Genomic DNA, 19,213 nt, shown 5'->3' with positions numbered 1-19,213 from the left:
CTAGACATCTTTAGACTGGAATAGCGGGGCCCAGTACGTGAACTCGCCTCACAGGTGCACATGTCAGGATAGAGGACATCAGACTCCAGAGAAAACTTGCTCGAGTCCGAGTCCAAGTCGGAGCGTCAATGTACAAGTCGAGTCCGAGTCATCATGGGGGGGAAAATTCACGAGTCCGAGTCCAAGTCAGTGTACGCGAGAATTCACGAGTCCGAGTCCGAGTCCAAGTCATCGTGCTCGAGAATTCACGAGTCCAAGTCCGAGTCGCGTCAATCAGTGCGCGAGTCCGAGTCGAGTCACGAGTCCCGAAAATCGGCACTCGAGTCCGAGTCCAGGACTCGAGTACTCCATCTCTGGTGTGAGGTGTTCAGTCGTGAATGTGAGAGTATTTCAGTAGTGTGTGTGCAAGGCCAGATGTTTTCAGTAGTCTGTGTGCGAGGTTAGTTTGAATTGAACACACACACACACACACACACACACACACACACACACACACACACACACACACACACACACACACACACACACACACACACACACACACACACACACACACACACACACACACACACACACACACACACACACACACACACACACACAGTCCTTCCAGATATGATGGAGTCGTATTGACTCCAGTGGCGGGGCCAGGACATTTTCAGTGGGGTGGCCAGGATGGAACCAGTGATCATTTTGGGGTGGCATTGAAATCACTATTATATGAACATAAAAATACATCTCACTAGAAAATAAGGGGTTATTTAAGGCACCTACACTGTAAAAAAAAAACTCGTAAAAAAACGGTCAAGGCAAGGCAAGGCAAGGCAAGTTTATTTATATAGCACCTTTCAACACAAGGTAATTCAAAGTGCTTTACAAAAATGGAAGACATTTTAAAAATGGCATTTAAAATCAGTCATTAAAAAGGAAAGATAATAAAATAAACATTAAAAGAAAAAATACATGGATAAAAGTTAAAAGTTACAGTGCAGTTTAAGATGTGAATAGTTCAATTAAAAGCAGCGGCAAAAAGAAAAGTCTTCAGCCTGGATTTAAAAGTAGTAAGAGTTGCAGCGGACCTGCAGGTTTCTGGGAGTTTGTTCCAGATATTCGGAGCATAATAACTGAATGCTGCTTTACCATGTTTAGTTCTGACTCTGGGGACAGAAAGCTGCCCAGTCCCTGAAGACCTGAGGGTTCTGGATGGTTCATAATTTAGCAGTAGGTCAGACATGTATTTTGGGCCTAAACCATTCAAAGCTTTATAAACCAGCAACAATATTTTGAAATCTATTCTTTGACACACAGGAAGCCAGTGTAAAGACTTCAGAACAGGAGTGATGTGATCCACTTTCTTAGTGTTAGTGAGGACTCGAGCAGCGGCGTTCTGAATTAGCTGCAGCTTTCTAATAGATTTTTTAGTGAGGCCTGTAAAGACACCATTGCAGTAGTCGAGTCTACTGAAGATAAAAGCATGGACAAGTTTTTCCAAATCCTGCTGTGACATTAGTCCTTTAATCCTAGATATGTTCTTTAGGTGATAGTAGGCTGATTTAGTAACTGTTTTAATGTGACTGTTGAAACTCAGGTCAGAGTCCATGACTACACCTAGATTTCTGGCTTTATCTGTTGTTTTGAACATTGCAGACTGAAGCTCAGCGCTAACTTTTATACGTTCTGCCTTGGCTCCAAAAACCATTACCTCAGTTTTATCTTTGTTTAATTGGAGAAAGTTCTGACACATCCAGTCATTGATTTGTTCAATGCACTTACTCAGTGTTTGAATTGGAGCATAATCTCCTGGTGAAATTGTTACGTAAATTTGTGTGTCATCCGCATAGCTATGGTAACTTATTTTGTTGTTTTTCATTATCTGAGCCAGTGGTAGCATGTAGATGTTAAAGAGAAGAGGCCCCAAGATGGAGCCTTGAGGTACCCCACATGTCATATTTGTCAACTCAGATGTGTATTTACCTATAGAAATAAAGTTTTTTCTGTCCTTTAAGTAGGACTCAAACCAATTTAGAACTGTTGCCGAAAGTCCCACCCAGTTTTCTAGTCGGTCTAGTAATATGTTGTGGTCAACAGTGTCAAATGCAGCACTGAGATCTAATAATACTAACACTGAAGTTCTGCCACTGTCTGTGTTTAAGTGGATGTCATTGAAGACCTTTACAAGAGCAGTCTCAGTGCTGTGGTTTGGACGAAATCCTGACTGGAACACATCCAAACAGTTATTTAAATGCAAGAAGTTACTCAACTGTTGAAATACTACTTTTTCAATGATTTTACCTAGAAATGGCAGGTTTGATATTGGCCTGTAATTGTTCATTACTGAGGCATCTAGATTATTCTTTTTTAAGAGCGGTTTAATGACTGCAGTTTTCAGGGCCTCTGGAAAAATACCTGAGTGAAGAGATGTGTTTACTATATGAAGTAGATCTGAGGCCATGCAAGGAAAAACATCTTTGAAAAATCCTGTTGGAATAATATCAAGGCAGCAGGAGGAGGATTTCAGAAGTTGAATAATGTCCTCTAAGTTTTTACCATTAATCTGATGGAATTGTGTCATGGTGTTTGAATTGATATTAGGTGGACATAGGGACAAAACATTTGCTGTACCTGATGTAGAGGCACTGACTGCTTGTCTAATTTTCTGAATTTTGTCAGTGAAGAAGGAGGAAAAATCATTGCACGCCCTGGTGGATAGAAATTCAGAGGCTACTGACACTGGGGGGTTAGTTAGTCTGTCGACGGTAGCAAACAAGGCACGTGCGTTGTTTTTGTTTTTGGTAATGATGTCAGAGAAGAAAGACTGTCGTGCCTTTTTCAATTCCAAATTATAAAGGCCAAGTCTCTCTTTATAGATTTCAAAGTGAACCTGGAGATTTGTTTTTCGCCACCTACGTTCAGCTTTTCGACACTCTCTTTTTTCTGTTCTCACGGTCATGGCCTTTCTCCATGGAGATATTTTCTTGCTAATCACTTCCTTTACCTTAGTTGGAGCAATGGTATCTATAACATTTTTAATTTTTGAATTAAAATGATCTACTAGCTCATTTACTGAGATGTTAGCAGGGGCAAGTGTGGATGAGAAATTATGAGTAAACATTTCCCTAGTATTTTCAGTTAAATATCGCTTTGTGGTTACCTCTTTCTGAATATTTTTGTGAACAGAAATAGAGCTCTCAAAGAAAACACAGGAATGATCAGAGAGTGCAACATCAGTCACCACAACCTTTGAGATATTCAGACCCTTTGAGATAATTAAGTCCAGAGTGTGCCCCTTATTGTGCGTGGGCTCCGCCACATGCTGAGTCAGTCCATAGTTATCAAGAACACAAAACAGTTCTTTAGCCCCTCTGTCCTGGGGGTTGTCAACATGGATGTTAAAATCACCAACAATGACTAAACGGTCAAAGTCAATACACACTATAGACAGCAGTTCAGTAAAATCATCAAAAAAGCTTGCACAGTATTTGGGTGGTCTATAGATATTTAGGAACAGAGCTCGAGAGGAGCATTTCAGCTGAAGGGCCACATATTCAAAAGAAGCAAAGTCCCCATAAGATGTCTTCCTGCATTGAATGGAGTCATTGAACAAAATAGCAACTCCACCCCCTTTCTTATGCATTCTTTCCTGACTCATAAAACTAAAGTTGGGAGGGGTTGATTCGATAAGAACAGCTGCACTGTTATTTTGTTCAATCCAAGTTTCCGTTAAAAACATAAAATCGAGATTGTGCTCAGTGATAAAATCATTGATTAAAAATGTTTTTCCTGCCAAAGACCTGACATTTAATAAAGCTAGTTTAAGTTTGTTAAATACACTATCAGTAAAAAATGTTGTGACAAGCTGTGGCTGACATGGAATCACTGCTAAATTTGATAACCTCACACAAACGTTTGAGCACTTCCTGTTTCTAAGCTGATTTACCGCTCTTAATCTATTACCTATCAACACAGATATCGGCAAAGCTACTGGCAGGCAGGGCCCCGGCATGTGCTGGAAAGAGTTGAGAGTGCCATATGCCCTTGAGCCTGGACCCAGCACATATCAGTAAAAGTTTGTTGCGTTTTGTACACACACATCCTTATCAGGCTTCGGAGACTGCAGATGCTTTCTTGAAGGGATGGGAGGTGGTTGACATAGGCACAGTGATGAAGACGGGGGAGATGGTGCGCGTCTCTGCTTCGGTGATTTTGGTGGGCGTCGTTGAGGGGCGGGGGTAAAGGACATGCTGCCAACCCTGCATCTCGCCTTCATGCGGTCATCGAACTCCAGGGGGGAGGGCGAGGGTGAAAGGGTGAGCGGAGAGTAGAGAGAGCTGGGAGATGAATGAAGAGTATCCTCCAAGGCGTTGACAGGGGGGGTGACGGGCAGTGGAGACTCCTCCATTTGTGTCATACAGATGAAGCGTCTTATTTTGGACAGTTTAAAGTGCGAGGGTCGTGATCGGTTCATGCACGTTCCGTGATGGCCGGCCGGCCCCCAGTCAGACTTGATACCGCCCCCATGATAAATACATTTAATTATTGTGAAGCCAGCTGCAATGGATCATTGATCCACCAGGGGGTGCAGTGGGGTTCCACACTGGAGTCATGTGAAATCAACTTCTAAATAATAGATGTTGTTTAGTCGGAAAAAACGAACGAGCCGGCTCTCCCGATTTTTAATCCTAATTTAATCATCATCATTGATGTTTATGTTCACCGAATTGACATGAAATCACTGACAAATATGAATATTCTGTATTCAACTTCATTGAAACGATCAGGATGGGTGTTATTTTTCCCCACAATGACCAAGTCGCTGCAAATGATCCCATGTATTACATGTACATGGCCACATTCTCAACAAAGTTACGTAACGAAACATTCTGTATTCCTTGCTTACTTTTTATTTAATGCTTTATAACAGCTGGAATAGTTCGTTTAGAACAGGCACCTCACTCGCAATCTGCTCCTCCGCAACGCCTACCACCTACCTCCGGCTGAAATTATGAATGTACAGTAAGGCATAGTAATCATAGATAACACGGCAGGCTCCGTTACAGTTTGTTTTCATCTGATTTCAAATATTTCAAATGTCTGAAGTTAATAAATACATTCTCAGTGTTCAAGTCAATAATAGTCATATAAGAAAAGTACTGATCTAATAACAGAGATTTTATAAGGACTTTTCAATGTTCGACATCGCTCATGTGAAATACAGTAAACTGGATGTTGTGGTGCCGAGAGGCGGGGTATCAAAAGTACAAGCTAAACTTTTATTTAGCATCTGAACGATCTGAACACACTTGTAAACAACGTGATGCCCGGGAAGCGAAGACCCGGCGGAAACAGCTGGTCTGGTTCACTAAAATGTCCGTGTACAGTATATCTGGTACTAATGTATAGCGGATCTTTGTTAAGATCCATATGTCACGGATAGATATTATATATAGAGATGGGATGGCAGAAGGTGCTATATATATATATATAATTCCAAAGCTGGTAAAGACCTTTCAAATTTAGCAATAATAGTCATATAAGAAAAGTACTGATTTGTTCTTGAATATTATAATAAAATAAACACCGGCTGTTGTTATGCCTGCTGTAACGTTTACTTTCTCCGTTCTCCGCTTAAGTAATTATTACTTCCTGGTTAGCTTTCCGCTCGAAATTTAAATCTGAAAATGGCAAAATAACGGAGAAAAAAACGTTCACAGAGAAGACGACAACAATTGTCACTTGCACTTGTCATTTAGCATCTGAACACACTTGTAAACAACGTGATGCCCGGGAAGCGAAGACCCGGCGGAAACAGCTGGTCTGGTTCACTAAAATGTCCGTGTACAGTATATCTGGTACTAATGTATAGCGGATCTTTGTTAAGATCCATATATCAGTAGAGATGGGATGGCAGAAGGTGCTATATATATATATATATATATATATATAATTCCAAAGCTGGTAAAGACCTTTCAAATTTAGCAATAATAGTCATATAAGAAAAGTACTGATTTGTTCTTGAATCAACTTTTTTATGGAAAATGTTTTATGTAATTTTATTTCATTTTAAATAAAATGAAAGACATTCACAGTTAATGTAATTAGATATACATTATTAATGCCATACATTTTTAAATGTAATTAGATATACATTATTAATGCCATACATTTTGCATAAATATTTATTCAGTATGATAGCTGTCTAACAGAAGTTAAATCCATTTCTCACTTATTCTGACAATGTACTTAACTCCAAATAAAAGAACCCAATAAAAATAGTTGTTAAATAATAGTGAAGTCACGTTGTAATAACAATAATTCATCTCTCTCGTTTTTTTTTGTTTTCTTTGTGTGCTTTGCCAAAAGCCACTGTGTCAAGTGTCCTAGTTGGGTTACCGTAACGAACAGCAGCCGGCTCTCGATTTTTAATCCTAATTTAATCGTTTATGTTCGCCGAATTGACATGAAATCACTGACAAATATGAATATACTGTATTCAACTTCATTAAAATGTTATTAACGTGCCTAAACTCAGTAATTCACTAAAAATTACTGATCCCTCCGCGTCGCGGAGGGATCTTGATCCCTGGGTGTTATTTTTCCCCATAATGACCAAGTCGCTGCAAATTATCCCGCTTATTACATGGCCACATTCTCAACAAAGTAACGACATGACTCCCAATATTAATTAAAATGCTTTTATGGATTTAGAAAATATTTTTATTGATTTAAAACATAGTTCTATGTATTGATTTAAATTTACATGCATCCGCTAAGAAAAATAGTCCGTTGTTACCGTTTTTTAAACAGTCAGAATGAAACGGCAGCTCTCAGCTGTGTGTTCACACTCCTAACTCTGATCTTTCTTTTCCAACAGTTAAGTTAACTGTAGGTTACTCTGAGTGACAAGCTTACAGTTAGTGAAGTAACACTTTTTTTTGTGAGTCACGACCTCGCTGTTCTATTCTAACATAACGCTCCAAATATGACTGTTTCCACTCGGACTTCAATACAGCAACACCATTGTTTGGTTTCCATGGTAGCGTGTCTCTTTAGTAGCGTGCACTCCTGTGCGAGGGTGATGACATCAGAGCATCGTCCTATGGGCTTAGCCCCGGACAGGTACAACAGGTATTCACTCAGAGGGGGGTAGTTACCCATTTACATGTCAAAAAGCAACATACAGTAGGCGGGTGGGGGATGGTGAACGTTTACATTTCTCTACAGCAGTGGTTCCCAAACTTTTTGTGCCCAAGGCACACCAAAGGACAAGTAAAAATCTCAAGGCACACCTATTGTGCGAAATAGCCCTTATAACACGTGTTATCACTCATATCATGTAAAATATCTGTAAATGTGCATAATTATTTACTAATGCCAAATAAAATGTATAGATAGAACAATCAGTGGTTCAAGTTAGTATATTCCTCAGTGTAACATATCCACTAGTTGCAAAGCTTAAACATTTTTATATATTTTTTTATTTTAAGGGAAAGGATGTTTTCACTACTCAGTTTGTCAACTATGTTACGGACAAACTTGATGTCATTACAATCATTTGATTAAGTCCTGCACTTCAAGTAAAATCAAATTTGAAAGGCTCTTGAGTCTATTCTACCATATATCCAAAGATTTTTTAAAGTTTAAAAAATAATTGTATTAAAGTTTTGTTTTTTCATGTGATATGTTCAGCACTGTCATTAAGTTTAGGGATATTTTGTATTATAAAACTACCATACAGGTCATTTTGATAGTTTTAAGAGATGTCATGTAAAACTCCAACCTGTGTAGATATACATTATACTATAAAGGATATCAGAAGCACTATTTTAGATATTTTAAATTTGAAAAAATGAGGTGCAACATAGTTGACAATGAAAGTCAAACATTTGACGCAAATAACATAGTTGACTGGACACATTATTAACCATCAGCACTATGTTCATTTCAAGGCAGAAGTGCAAAATTCCATTGATAATGATGTGTAATGACGTCTACATGTCGTACAAATTGTCAACTAGGTTACCTGTCAACTAAGTTACTACAGTTATTACAGTACTGGGTAACTCAGTTGACAGGTAACCTAGTTGACAATTTCCCTATTTTGACCCATCATTTCAATGGTAGGCCTTGCCTGGATGACCACATGTCATTTTCTTGAACAGGTTAACATCACATTTGTACATATAATTGAATTAAAATCATTAAACAATTGTAAACCATAACAATGTACGTAACATTGTTGATTGTCAATGAGTATATTAATTGACCATGTGCTATTATACATAAAATATTGTAAAAATGTAGAGGACAATCACCACAGTGTGTTCAAAATGTCTGCCAAAGAGGAACATGGCATCATGTGATGCTGGTGACATGGTATTGGGACAAACAATTTTTGAGTTAAAGGGGGAAGTTCTCTTAGTAACATAGTTGACAGAACTTTTGCGGACATTCATATATTAAGATATTTAAATTATTTAAAGGGGGAAATCAATTAAAAATATGTTATTATTCTTTAGTATTTAGACTTTTGAAATAAATGAATCATTTTTTAAATTTACTTTAATGGTTTTTATTCATTATTTTGAATCCAAGACACCCTCAACTGAAAAACGGACATAGCAAAAACTGACAATTTAAGAACATCATGACACATTTCAAGCTAAATAAAGCATAGGATGCACATAATGTTTGTGTGATATTATAACATGCTTTCCAATAATAGGCAAAATATGATATTTTTGAAGAAAATAGTTAGAATAATTATAATTATCATCAATGGACATCAATGGACATGGAATGTACCCTAAATTGTAGAATCACTCAGCAGTTACATACACCAAACCTTCCAGTTATATTCCTATCAATATTATGAAGGCTTTTACAGAAGGGTTTGGTCATATATAATTCATAGCCTGAATTATATAACATTTTATACCTAAAAACATGGTGAAAATTGATATTTTAGGGCTGTTGACAGTATTTTCTGATTTATGGAGTGATACAAAGAGATATCCAAAATCCCTTCTGTAAAAGCCTTAGATACTAATATGACTACAAAATGAAACAATAATTTTGATCCTGGCTTTATCCAAAGTTCAGATTTCGGTTCCTGAAATGTGTTAAAATATGCGCATATTTCATGAGATAATGGTTCATTTGGATATTTAAACATGCTATTTCAGAAAACTTGTAATACAAAAAACAATTGCCTTATTGTAAGTAATTAACTGGAGAAATATTTAGCTGATATCTTTAAGTTAAAAATACCCTATTCACCTGGGGTGTCTCGCCTTAATTAGATGTTTGATAAGTGCAGATCACATAGTAAAACACGTACATTATTTTGTATTTTTATTAAATTCGACAATGTCAATTTCACTTTCCACTATGTCCACCGTTGTTTTTCACAACCAATGGCAGAACTTTATTGAGGCCTGTAATTAGTCAACTACAGGTCTCTTGGGTCAGTCTTTTTCTTCCAAAAAGCTTGTGACAAGATGTTATTGCTCTTGGGGCATTAAAAACAAGATTTTAACTTTAGTTTTTTATATAATATCTGCATTTTCTATTGTGAAAAACTAAGTCTTAGTTATTTAATATATAGCGCCATCTCCTGGTTAAACCCTGAAATTGGAGAATAGTGGGAGGGCCTAACATTCCTGAATACTGGTCTTTGGCAGGCAACTGGCTGGGAACTGGCTGGCAGTCGGCAGGAAGCTGTATGCTGGGGTCCAAAATAAGAGGCTCCATCTGTAGGTCTCCCATAATCAGAACATTCCTCAGGCGGGTGCAGTGATACTTCTTCAGGGTTTTCTGCACAATGTGTTGTGTCTTTCTCCTGTTTTGATTCCTCTTGCCGCTTGTCCTTGGCAGAGGGAACAGATTGCTGACGCAGGCAGTTGAATATGTTAGAGATAAACAATTTCACTCCTGACTTGTTCAGGCAAACTCCATCTGCCTTAAAAAGATGTCTGCGATCCCAGAAAAAGTTAAAATTGTCAATAAAATGGACAGAATGGTCAGTGCAGGCAGCTGAAAGCCACATGTTCAATGCAAACAGTCTGCTGAATCTCTCCACTCCTCTTCTGACTGGCGGTAGAGGGCCACTGATGAACACCTCCGCATTTAGAGAGCTGACAGTTTCCAACAGACATTTAAAGTCTTCTTTCAGCGCTTCTGACTGTTGTTTCACAACATCATTTGTTCCAATATGTAGTACCACATTCTTCACAGTCGGATGTTCAGCCCCAATATGCAGGATCTTCTCAGCCAAGTCGGAGACCATATCCTTGGGAAAACAGAGTACTTTGGTGTTGTTCTTACTACACAGACCTTTTACATCTCTTACAGCAGAATCACCCACAATCAGAGTTTCAGGCCCAGCCGTTAGCTTTCCCTCTAGCCTTTTACTTTTGGAGTAGCTATTGGTCCTTACCCTGCTGTGTGAAGAGGACGGGTTATCCAGGTCATCAGAAAGAGATCTCCGGTTCTCGGTCAGCGGAGCGTATCTGTTCTGGATTGGCACACTTGGTGGTTTAGGAGGATTGTTTGTAGTTCTCCCTTTAGCAGCTGTCCACGGCTGTTTCCTAGTATGAATAGGGGTTGAAGAGGCACTCTTCCTGGGTGATAACAATGCAGGCCAGCCGGTCGCATCACAGATTTCAGAGCGCTGGGCTCTGCCTGTTATTCGTCCTCCCAAATCCCATGGAAATGATTTACTCTTAGGCTTTGCACCCAGAGAGTTCCAGGGAGGACTACCACTTGTAGATTTATTACCCAGTACACAGCCCTCCTGTTCCTTGGAAACCTTGTAGCTGCTAACTAGCTGTGAGTTAGCATACCCTTTTCCATTATCTTGCAACACTGGTAAAGTGGTGTTATTCCCACAACATAGTCCATTCACTTCCACGTTAACTTCCAACCGTTGCATTTTCATTTCCAACACAGCCATCTTCTGTTGAAGTTTGTGGAAGTCATCTGTAGAGAACAGAGGCATTTTGCTACCAACTAGCTTAAGCTAAATAGCATGCAGTAGCCTACCAGGCTTTAGCTGTTGCTAGGCCACGCTACTGTAAGACTGAGGTCGTCGTAAAAATGTTGAAATATGGCTGAAACCCTCCGTCTATTTACGATGAATAACTGTCCCAGTGATAAGTTAATGTCCAGGAGCCGCTGCTCGAAGTTTTCAGAGAATAAGAATAGGAAAATCAGCATAAAAAGTAAGCAGAGGCAAGAGCAAGCAGAAAAGCGTCTGCACTGTAAGAAAGATAACAGTTGTCAAAGTACTGGCAGCAGCGGCTGCCAAACAAAAACCCTTAAATTAAAGTAAAATACTTTAACTGAAATAAAGTGAATAAGCCATTAATTTACGGGAATTGTCCTTAAAGATTTTACAGGAAAACACTGTAATTTTACAGATTTATCCTCTCTTTTTACAGTCAATAACCTTTAATAAAAGTACATTACTAATACTTTAACGTACAAATACTCTAATATTACAGATTTATCCTCTCTTTTTACAGTCAATAACCTTTAATAAAAGTACATTACTAATACTTTAACGTGCAAATACTCTAATTTTACAGATTTATCCTCTCTTTTTACAGTCAATAACCTTTAATAAAAGTACATTACTAATACTTTAACGTACAAATACTCTAATTTTACAGATTTATCCTCTCTTTTTACAGTCAATAACCTTTAATAAAAGTACATTACTAATACTTTAACGTGCAAAAAACCTGTAAAAAAACGGTCAAAGTACTGGCAGCAGCGGCTGCCAAACAAAAACCATAAAATTAAAGTAAAAATACTTTAACTCAAATAAAGTGCAAAAGCAATTAATATACAGAAATTGTCCTTAACGATTTTACAGGAAACTTTCCTCTCTTTTCAAAATCCATTGTCTTAAAATGTTACATTCAAATACCTTAAATAAAGTTCGGATGAGAAAAACTGTTTTTTACTTTTTTTTTTATTAGATTTGTATGATCAAACACTAAAATAAATACAGAACCTAAAGTTCTACAGGTAGAATACTGTTATTTTACAGCTTTTTTCTAACATTTTCCAATCAAAGACATTCAATGAAAAGACATCACAAAATGTTCTGTCGGAAACAATTACTCTGAAAACTTAAAATATGAAAACTAATGAATACAGCATTTCATATTTAAACATCATACTTATAAACAGTAGAAACAAAAAGTAAGTTGAATTTTTTAAGAGTACTTTGAAACATTCTCAACTGAAAATAACAGAAATTACAAAATGGCGACATATGTTCACATTGTCAATTTGAAGGAGCAGTGTGCAGGATTTAGTACGTCTAACAATGGGGATGTAGGTTCCAACCAATGGATAACTTGTTCACTCACCCTCCTATCCCAAGTTTGTAGAATGTATATTGGCTGCAAAAAACTTGAGGCCCAATCATGTTTCCTCTGTCCATTCTGCGCTACTGTAGACGTGGCAGTGCAACCTAGAGGACAAAAAGATCAGAATCAGAAACAGGTTTTTCACACGTATGAGGAATTTGACTAGGTGTCGTACATACACATATAAATAAAAGAAATTAAATTAAAAAAAGTACACAGATAGCGAACTATATTAAGAACACTGTAATAAAAATATAGTAAGATAGCAATAAAATAAAGCAGTAATATACATCGAAATAGAATGCAATAAATTATAGAATATAAAATATGTGCAGTAAGCAATATTTAAACATTGCATTATTTACCATCCTGTGATCTCCATTATGTAATGCATAGAGTCTGCGTTGTGGATGAGGTAAAGTGTCAGTGGGGGGGCCTTGTTGAGGTGGCGAGAGGTTTTGGTCCTGGTGGCGAGAGGTTTTGGTCCTCATGGAGAGGTTCTGGTCCTGATGGAGAGAGGTTTTGGTCCTGATGGAGAGAGGTTCTGGTCCTGATGGAGAGAGGTTCTGGTCCTGATGGAGAGAGGTTCTGGTCCTGATGGAGAGAGGTTTTGGTCCTGATGGAGAGAGGTTTTGGTCCTGATGGAGAGAGGTTCTGGTCCTGATGGAGAGAGGTTCTGGTCCTGATGGAGAGAGGTTTTGGTCCTGATGGAGAGAGGTTTCGTTCCTGATAGAGAGAGGTTTTGGTCCTGATGGAGAGAGGTATTGGTCCTGATGGAGCGCAGCCTCCTGCCAGAGGGGAGGGGGGTGAACAGTTTGTGTCCAGGGTGGAAGGGGTCGGCCACTATCTTCCCTGCCCGCCTCAGGGTCCTGGAGGCATGCAGGTCGTGGAGGGATGGCAGATTGCAGCCGATCACCTTCTCTGCAGAGCGGATGACACACTGCAGCCTGCCCTTATCCTTGGCTGTGGCTGCAGCGTACCAGATGGTGATGGAGGAGGTGAGGATGGACTCCATGATGGAGGTGTAGAAGTTCACCATCATCGTCTTTGGCAGGTTGAATTTCTTCAGCTGCCTCAGGAAGAACATCCTCTGCTGGGCTTTTTTGATGAGGGAGCTGCTGTTCTGCTCCCATTTGAGGTCCTGGGCGATGATGGTGCCCAGGAAGCGGAAAGACTCCACAGCAGTGACTGGGGAGTCACACAGAGTGATGGTGAGCCACACAGAGTGATGGGGGCGGGCGGGGCTGCGTTCTTCCTAAAGTCCACAACCATCTCCACTGTCTTGAGAGCGTTGAGCTCCAGGTGGTTTTCCCCACACCAGGTCACCAGATGGTCCATCTCACACCTGTGGGCAGACTCGTCCCCACCAGAGATGGGTCCGATGAGCGTGGTGTCGTCTGAACTTCAGGAGCTTGACAGACTGGTGACTGGAGGTGCAGCTGTTGGTGTACAGGGAGAAGAGCAGAGGGGAAAGAACGCAGCCTTGAGGGGAACCGGTGCTGATGGTCAGAGACGTGTTTCCCCAGCCTCACGTGCTGCTTCCTGTCAGACAGGAAGTCTGTGATCCACCTGCAGCTGGGAGAGCTTGTCCTGCAGCAGAGCTGGGATGATGGTGTTGAAGGCAGAGCTGAAGTCCACAAACAGGATCCTGGCATAGGTTCCTGCTGTGTCCAGGTGCTGGAGGAGGAAGTGAAGTGATAACTATTAGTAAACCATAATGATGGATGTTATTATCAGCAGCTGCCAATAGATCCCCTAAATCTTGTACACACACACACACACACACACACACACACACACACACACACACACACACACACACACACACACACACACACACACACACACACACACACACACACACACACACACACACACACACACACACACACACACACACACACACACACACACACACACACACACACAATTGAGAGCATCCCAAGGGCATTGATTATTTCATAAGTTTAGAAGGGGGGAACATAGTCTAACAACAGTTAGCTTTTGTTAATTTTACCTTGAGCCAAACTTGTGATACTTGTTTCTGAAATCCCTTTCTCTTAAAGTGAATAAAAAACAAAAAAAACAATGGAGCTTACCCTAAAACTAACCACTGGATTGCTTGTCTAACATGACCTAGTCCATGTTAGCGAAGTACAACTGGGATTTCGAGGGGGAAGATATGCTTGGTTGATTCTAATTTTTACTTTCTTACTTTTTGAATAAAAATCATGTTTGTATCACTACACTTCTAAGGGACAACATGGGTCAAACATTGCCCGTATTCTTTTGCTATGTTATTTCATGCATGGCTGAGTATTTATTTACTATACATTTTCAAAAATAATTAATTTTAGCAGTGATTTGGACCAAGCATGTATGATGTAGTAATACAACAAGTATTTTAGTTCACACAGTGTGACATTAGCTAGTCATGTTAGCTTGTAATATATAGAGCAGAGCTAACTAGCAAGTTAGCCGAACGTTAGCGGTTAGCTGTTTATGGTATGCTAGCTGTTGGCTACTTAACATTAACAAACTGGATTCCGCTGTAAGAAAGCTGTGAAACTTTACATTAAACTTGGCGACAACACTGTGACACCCCGCTGCATGTTTATGTGTAATTCTCCCGTGTGGAGACGAGAGGTGGAGCGGCAGCACTGCAATAAGCTGTAAGCTAACGTTAGCAGCCACCTTGTTAAACCAGGTTTGGGCGCAACATCTTGCAAGAAACAGCATCTGAGGGCTTCTTAACATTTAACAACCTATTAATGATGCAAACTCAGCTAACTAGAAGAAGAAACGTAACCTTAAATACAAAATAAAACATTCACAAACTAAGGATTATCTAAATACATGTTTAACTCCATTACAGTTGCAGGACTCACCAGATCTCAAGTCTTCTGTTCTTTGTTGACGTCCCGATGCTCATATTTAACGTGTAGATGTAAAACGATCCCGATATTAATCCATTAATCCATAAACTCCTGCAGCTCCGAGCCGGAGCTGGAAAAGCGCCGGTGTGAAAAGGGCAGACAGGTGTAGCTCCGTCCGCAGGAGGAGACCCGCTCTAACTGACGTGAATGTTTCAAATGTGAACAACAGGCGCGGGCAGTTCTCATTGGCAGGTTTCTTCGATGACGTTTATATTAACCAATCAGGAGTGTTGTGGACTCATTCCAAACATGCCTGACTTGTCTGCCGTGTTATGGCTGAATTCCAATTCAAGTGCCGTAGTTCTGGCTGTCGGCCAGAATCCGAAAACCATGCACATTATACTGCATGAAAGACTAAGGCTTATTACTGTATATTGACCAATGGGAAAAAAAACACAGCAACAGAACACATAAATAAAACAAGGATAACTGTGACTTATTGTTGAGTAAATAACAGTGTGTGTTTTAAACCTGGGTCCTCCCTGCAGAGATTTCTCCACTTTCTAAGATTTTTATTTTTTTTAATGATATTGTCAACTGTAGATGTTTACAATATAGTAAGTTAGGAATTTAATGAAAACATATTTATTTACTTTTGTTTCAACATTGGATATTTTGTGTTTGTGGTGGATTCAATCGAATATTGAGAAAATGATTTATGTAAAAATGTTTTACTTTACATTTTTTTTGTTTGACGCTTTTTTTTACAGTTTTATGTTTACCTTAAAATTACAAAGAAATATCTTAAAGTCTTATAATAGTAATACACTTTTATATTACGAGTTACATATTTAATTACAGATAATACTTTTTATTTTACGTACATCTGCATGTATTTTCTGAAAGTGCAAAAATACTGTAAATATTATATAGTAAATGTACTGTAAAAAAAAATGAAATAATCGTTATTTGTTGTTATTGTCAAAATACTTAAAATAATGTTTTGGATTGTTAATTTATAGTTAATATCTGTCATTTTACAGGATTTTGCAAGTTATTTAAAAAAACATGATAATTACTATAAAAATGTACAGTTATTTCCTGTAAAATTACGATCTTTTTTTACAGTGTACAACACACCTCTACATTATTTGGGATTAACAACAATTTTTTTCGTATTCCCGCAGGCAAAGTATCAACGAAGCTTACATTATACAAATGTAATGCAATATACAGACTGTTTAGCTTATGATGATCAGCAGCACTATGAGCTCATTCTCTCAGTGTATCATCAGGAATACAGAGACACACACACATCATTTAAATAAGAGTTTTTAAATTAAATTATTGGTTAAGAATAAACATCTTAAAGCAAATAACAATAAACAATAGCCCTTAACCCTGTAAGGCCCCCGGTTGTAATTTTACAACATTACTTTAAGCTATCCTAAAAAAGTCAGTAAATGTTTTGGTTTTTTAAAAGACTACATTTACATAGTCAAAAGGTCCTTTTGTTCAGCCTCACAATGCTATTGGGTAGTAAATGTGTTTATAGGTCCGGCCCTCTGGCCATACACGCCAGGGATTTTGGGCCCCATGAAAATATATCACATTGGGCCCCACCACCAGGCCCAGGCCACGCCAACCAAGCACAATCACTGTAACCACACCCAACCGACTCATTTATGCTTTAAATAACTACCTGTACAGGCTTGCATCTATCTTGTGGTCCAATACTAACTGCACAATATTTACTGACACTGAGCTGTGAAAATATAACACTGTGCAGACGTGCAACATTCTGCTGCAGTAGAATTTACTATTTGATATAAGACTAACATTCCTGACAATAGATCTCAATAGTCATCTTTTATGTTGTCAATGCATTTTTAATAACATTTTTGAATGGAACATTCTCAACATGAATGCATAAATCCAAATAAATATAACTTAAATATGTGGAGAAATACTGTGTTTGAAATGTGTAATTGAAATGAGATGTTAGCTTTTTGTTTTGATATATATATATATATTGTATTCCAGTCTCCCTTCAGATATGTTAAGTGACATGTCATTCAACACAATGCTGCTCACCTCCTTCAGTTGGGAGAAAAGCTGGTTCAGGTTCAGCATTATGGGGGGACAGGGCTGCTGAGCCTAAAGATGGATCTGTTGGTCCTGGCACCAGGGGGAGGGAAAACTGATTTAGTATGAATCGCTGCTAAAAATGTACCTGCATTTATTAAATGTCAGCTAAAAGAGCAGTGAAATTAAAAACCTGTATAGATATTAACAGTACTTAATGTCAGCTTAGTAAAAAAAAAACATAACAATTATTATTTACAATGGACTACGCTTAGCTAACAGACACATTTCCACCACTCATGGACCACACCCACCTTTTCTTTGAAAAACTGGGTGACATACTGTCGCCCTCTCTTGTCTTTCTCTCCTTTTTTCTTAATGTTCTAAAATTGTTTGGGCCCCCGTGGTGAGGGTGTTTGGGGTGGCCAATAGGGTGGCCAGGATTCAGCAGCCACCCCCCAGCTCCGCCACTGATTGACTCAGAGGGAAGGGAAAATGTCCCCACACGGTGGATTCAGGAATGCAAGAGTATTCTCCATTTCTGTTGTCTCTCTGTCATCTGTGTTGTCTGTGTGAGCTTTGGAGGTTCTAGTCTTTGGATTCTATTATATTTTTCTTTATGCTTCTTGATGTTAGTTCTAGTTTCACTTCAGTGTAGTTTCAAAATAAATTCTGAGAAGCTTGATAAATACGGCAGTATTTCTTCTCCTGTCACTCTATATTTCATCCTGCATCTCTCTGTTTTCCTTCCTTCTGACATCTCCCTCTGTTAGTGTGACCCAGCTGCTGGAGCGGATCAGTGAAGTGTTGGAGCAGAACCACCTCTTCATGTCAGACCGGCCTGGTTTGTGTCAGGAGCTTGAGAGCCTGCAGCAGCACCTGGAGAGTCTCAGCTCCAGCCCTTTACCTCCGGACAGCAGCCTCAACAGCAGCCAGGGTTAGATAAACAGCCATGCTCTACCTAGTCTGTGATGCCTATTCCAGTTTCCTGTCAATGTGATCCTCATAGGCCCCAACATGAAATCTCTGCTGAAATGTTTTGCTTGGAAAAAAAACTAAAAATAAGTATTTTTTCAGCAATTTGTGTTTTCTTTTCTGTGTGGGGATGCAGGCTTCACTCTGGCCAGTGTGTTGGTGAATCCGTCAGGTTTCCAGCAGTTCCTGGTCAGGAACCTTTCCCTGTCCAGCTCCACAGCCAGCCTGCTGCTCAACACTCCAGTCAGCCTCCCAGAGGTGATCACTGTCACTTTACCTAGTATATATATATATATTTCATGCCTCTGTACTGGCGACAGCCATAGCCAAAGGCATTATGTCTTGTTTCCAGGTTTGTTTGATATGGAATACAGTATGTATCATATAAATATGTGTTGAGATTTATTGTTGAGTGTTTAAATACACACTCACTCACACACTCTCTCACACACACACACACACACACACACACACACACACACACACACACACACACACACACACACACACACACACACACACACACACACACACACACACACACACACACACACACACACACACACACACACACACACACACACACACACACACACACACACACACACACACACACACACACACACACACACACACACACACTGTCCTTCCAGATATGATGGAGAGAGCCTTTATCAACACGTTTGTGGGACATGATGTGGTGGAGCCTGGGAACTACGTTCAGATGTTCCCCTACCCATGTTACACCAGAGACGAGTTAGAAATGCACTTTGTTTGTTGTTGTTGTTCAGAACGTCATGTTTAGCATGGTCATACATCATTGGAGATTGTCAGCACACTGTGTGAAGTCTAGTTCATGGCAGTGGTGATTCTACTAGGAACAAATTGTAGCAGCCATGG

General features: G+C 39.3%; 1 protein-coding gene and 1 long non-coding RNA gene across 2 annotated transcripts in view; one reads left to right on the top strand and one right to left on the bottom strand.

Annotated features, from left to right (window-relative positions):
• Positions 1–19,213, top strand: part of abca2 (ATP-binding cassette, sub-family A (ABC1), member 2) — a 186,005-nt gene that overhangs the window by 48,010 nt on the left and 118,782 nt on the right. The window contains exons 4-5 of the mRNA XM_034118098.1: positions 18,112–18,275; positions 18,450–18,571. Coding sequence (XP_033973989.1) covers positions 18,112–18,275; positions 18,450–18,571 — 286 coding nt within the window. The remainder of the gene's footprint in view (positions 1–18,111; positions 18,276–18,449; positions 18,572–19,213) is intronic.
• On the bottom strand, positions 649–16,411 carry LOC117472733. Its single transcript, XR_004554957.1, has 3 exons — positions 16,390–16,411; positions 16,138–16,139; positions 649–775 (listed from the first exon to the last, which is right to left on the bottom strand). It is a non-coding gene; the product is annotated as an uncharacterized LOC117472733 (long non-coding RNA).

This window comes from Trematomus bernacchii, unplaced genomic scaffold (assembly GCF_902827165.1).
Source record: "Trematomus bernacchii unplaced genomic scaffold, fTreBer1.1, whole genome shotgun sequence".
Taxonomy (NCBI): Eukaryota; Metazoa; Chordata; class Actinopteri; order Perciformes; family Nototheniidae; genus Trematomus; species Trematomus bernacchii.
This window is presented reverse-complemented; position numbering and strand designations above follow the sequence as displayed.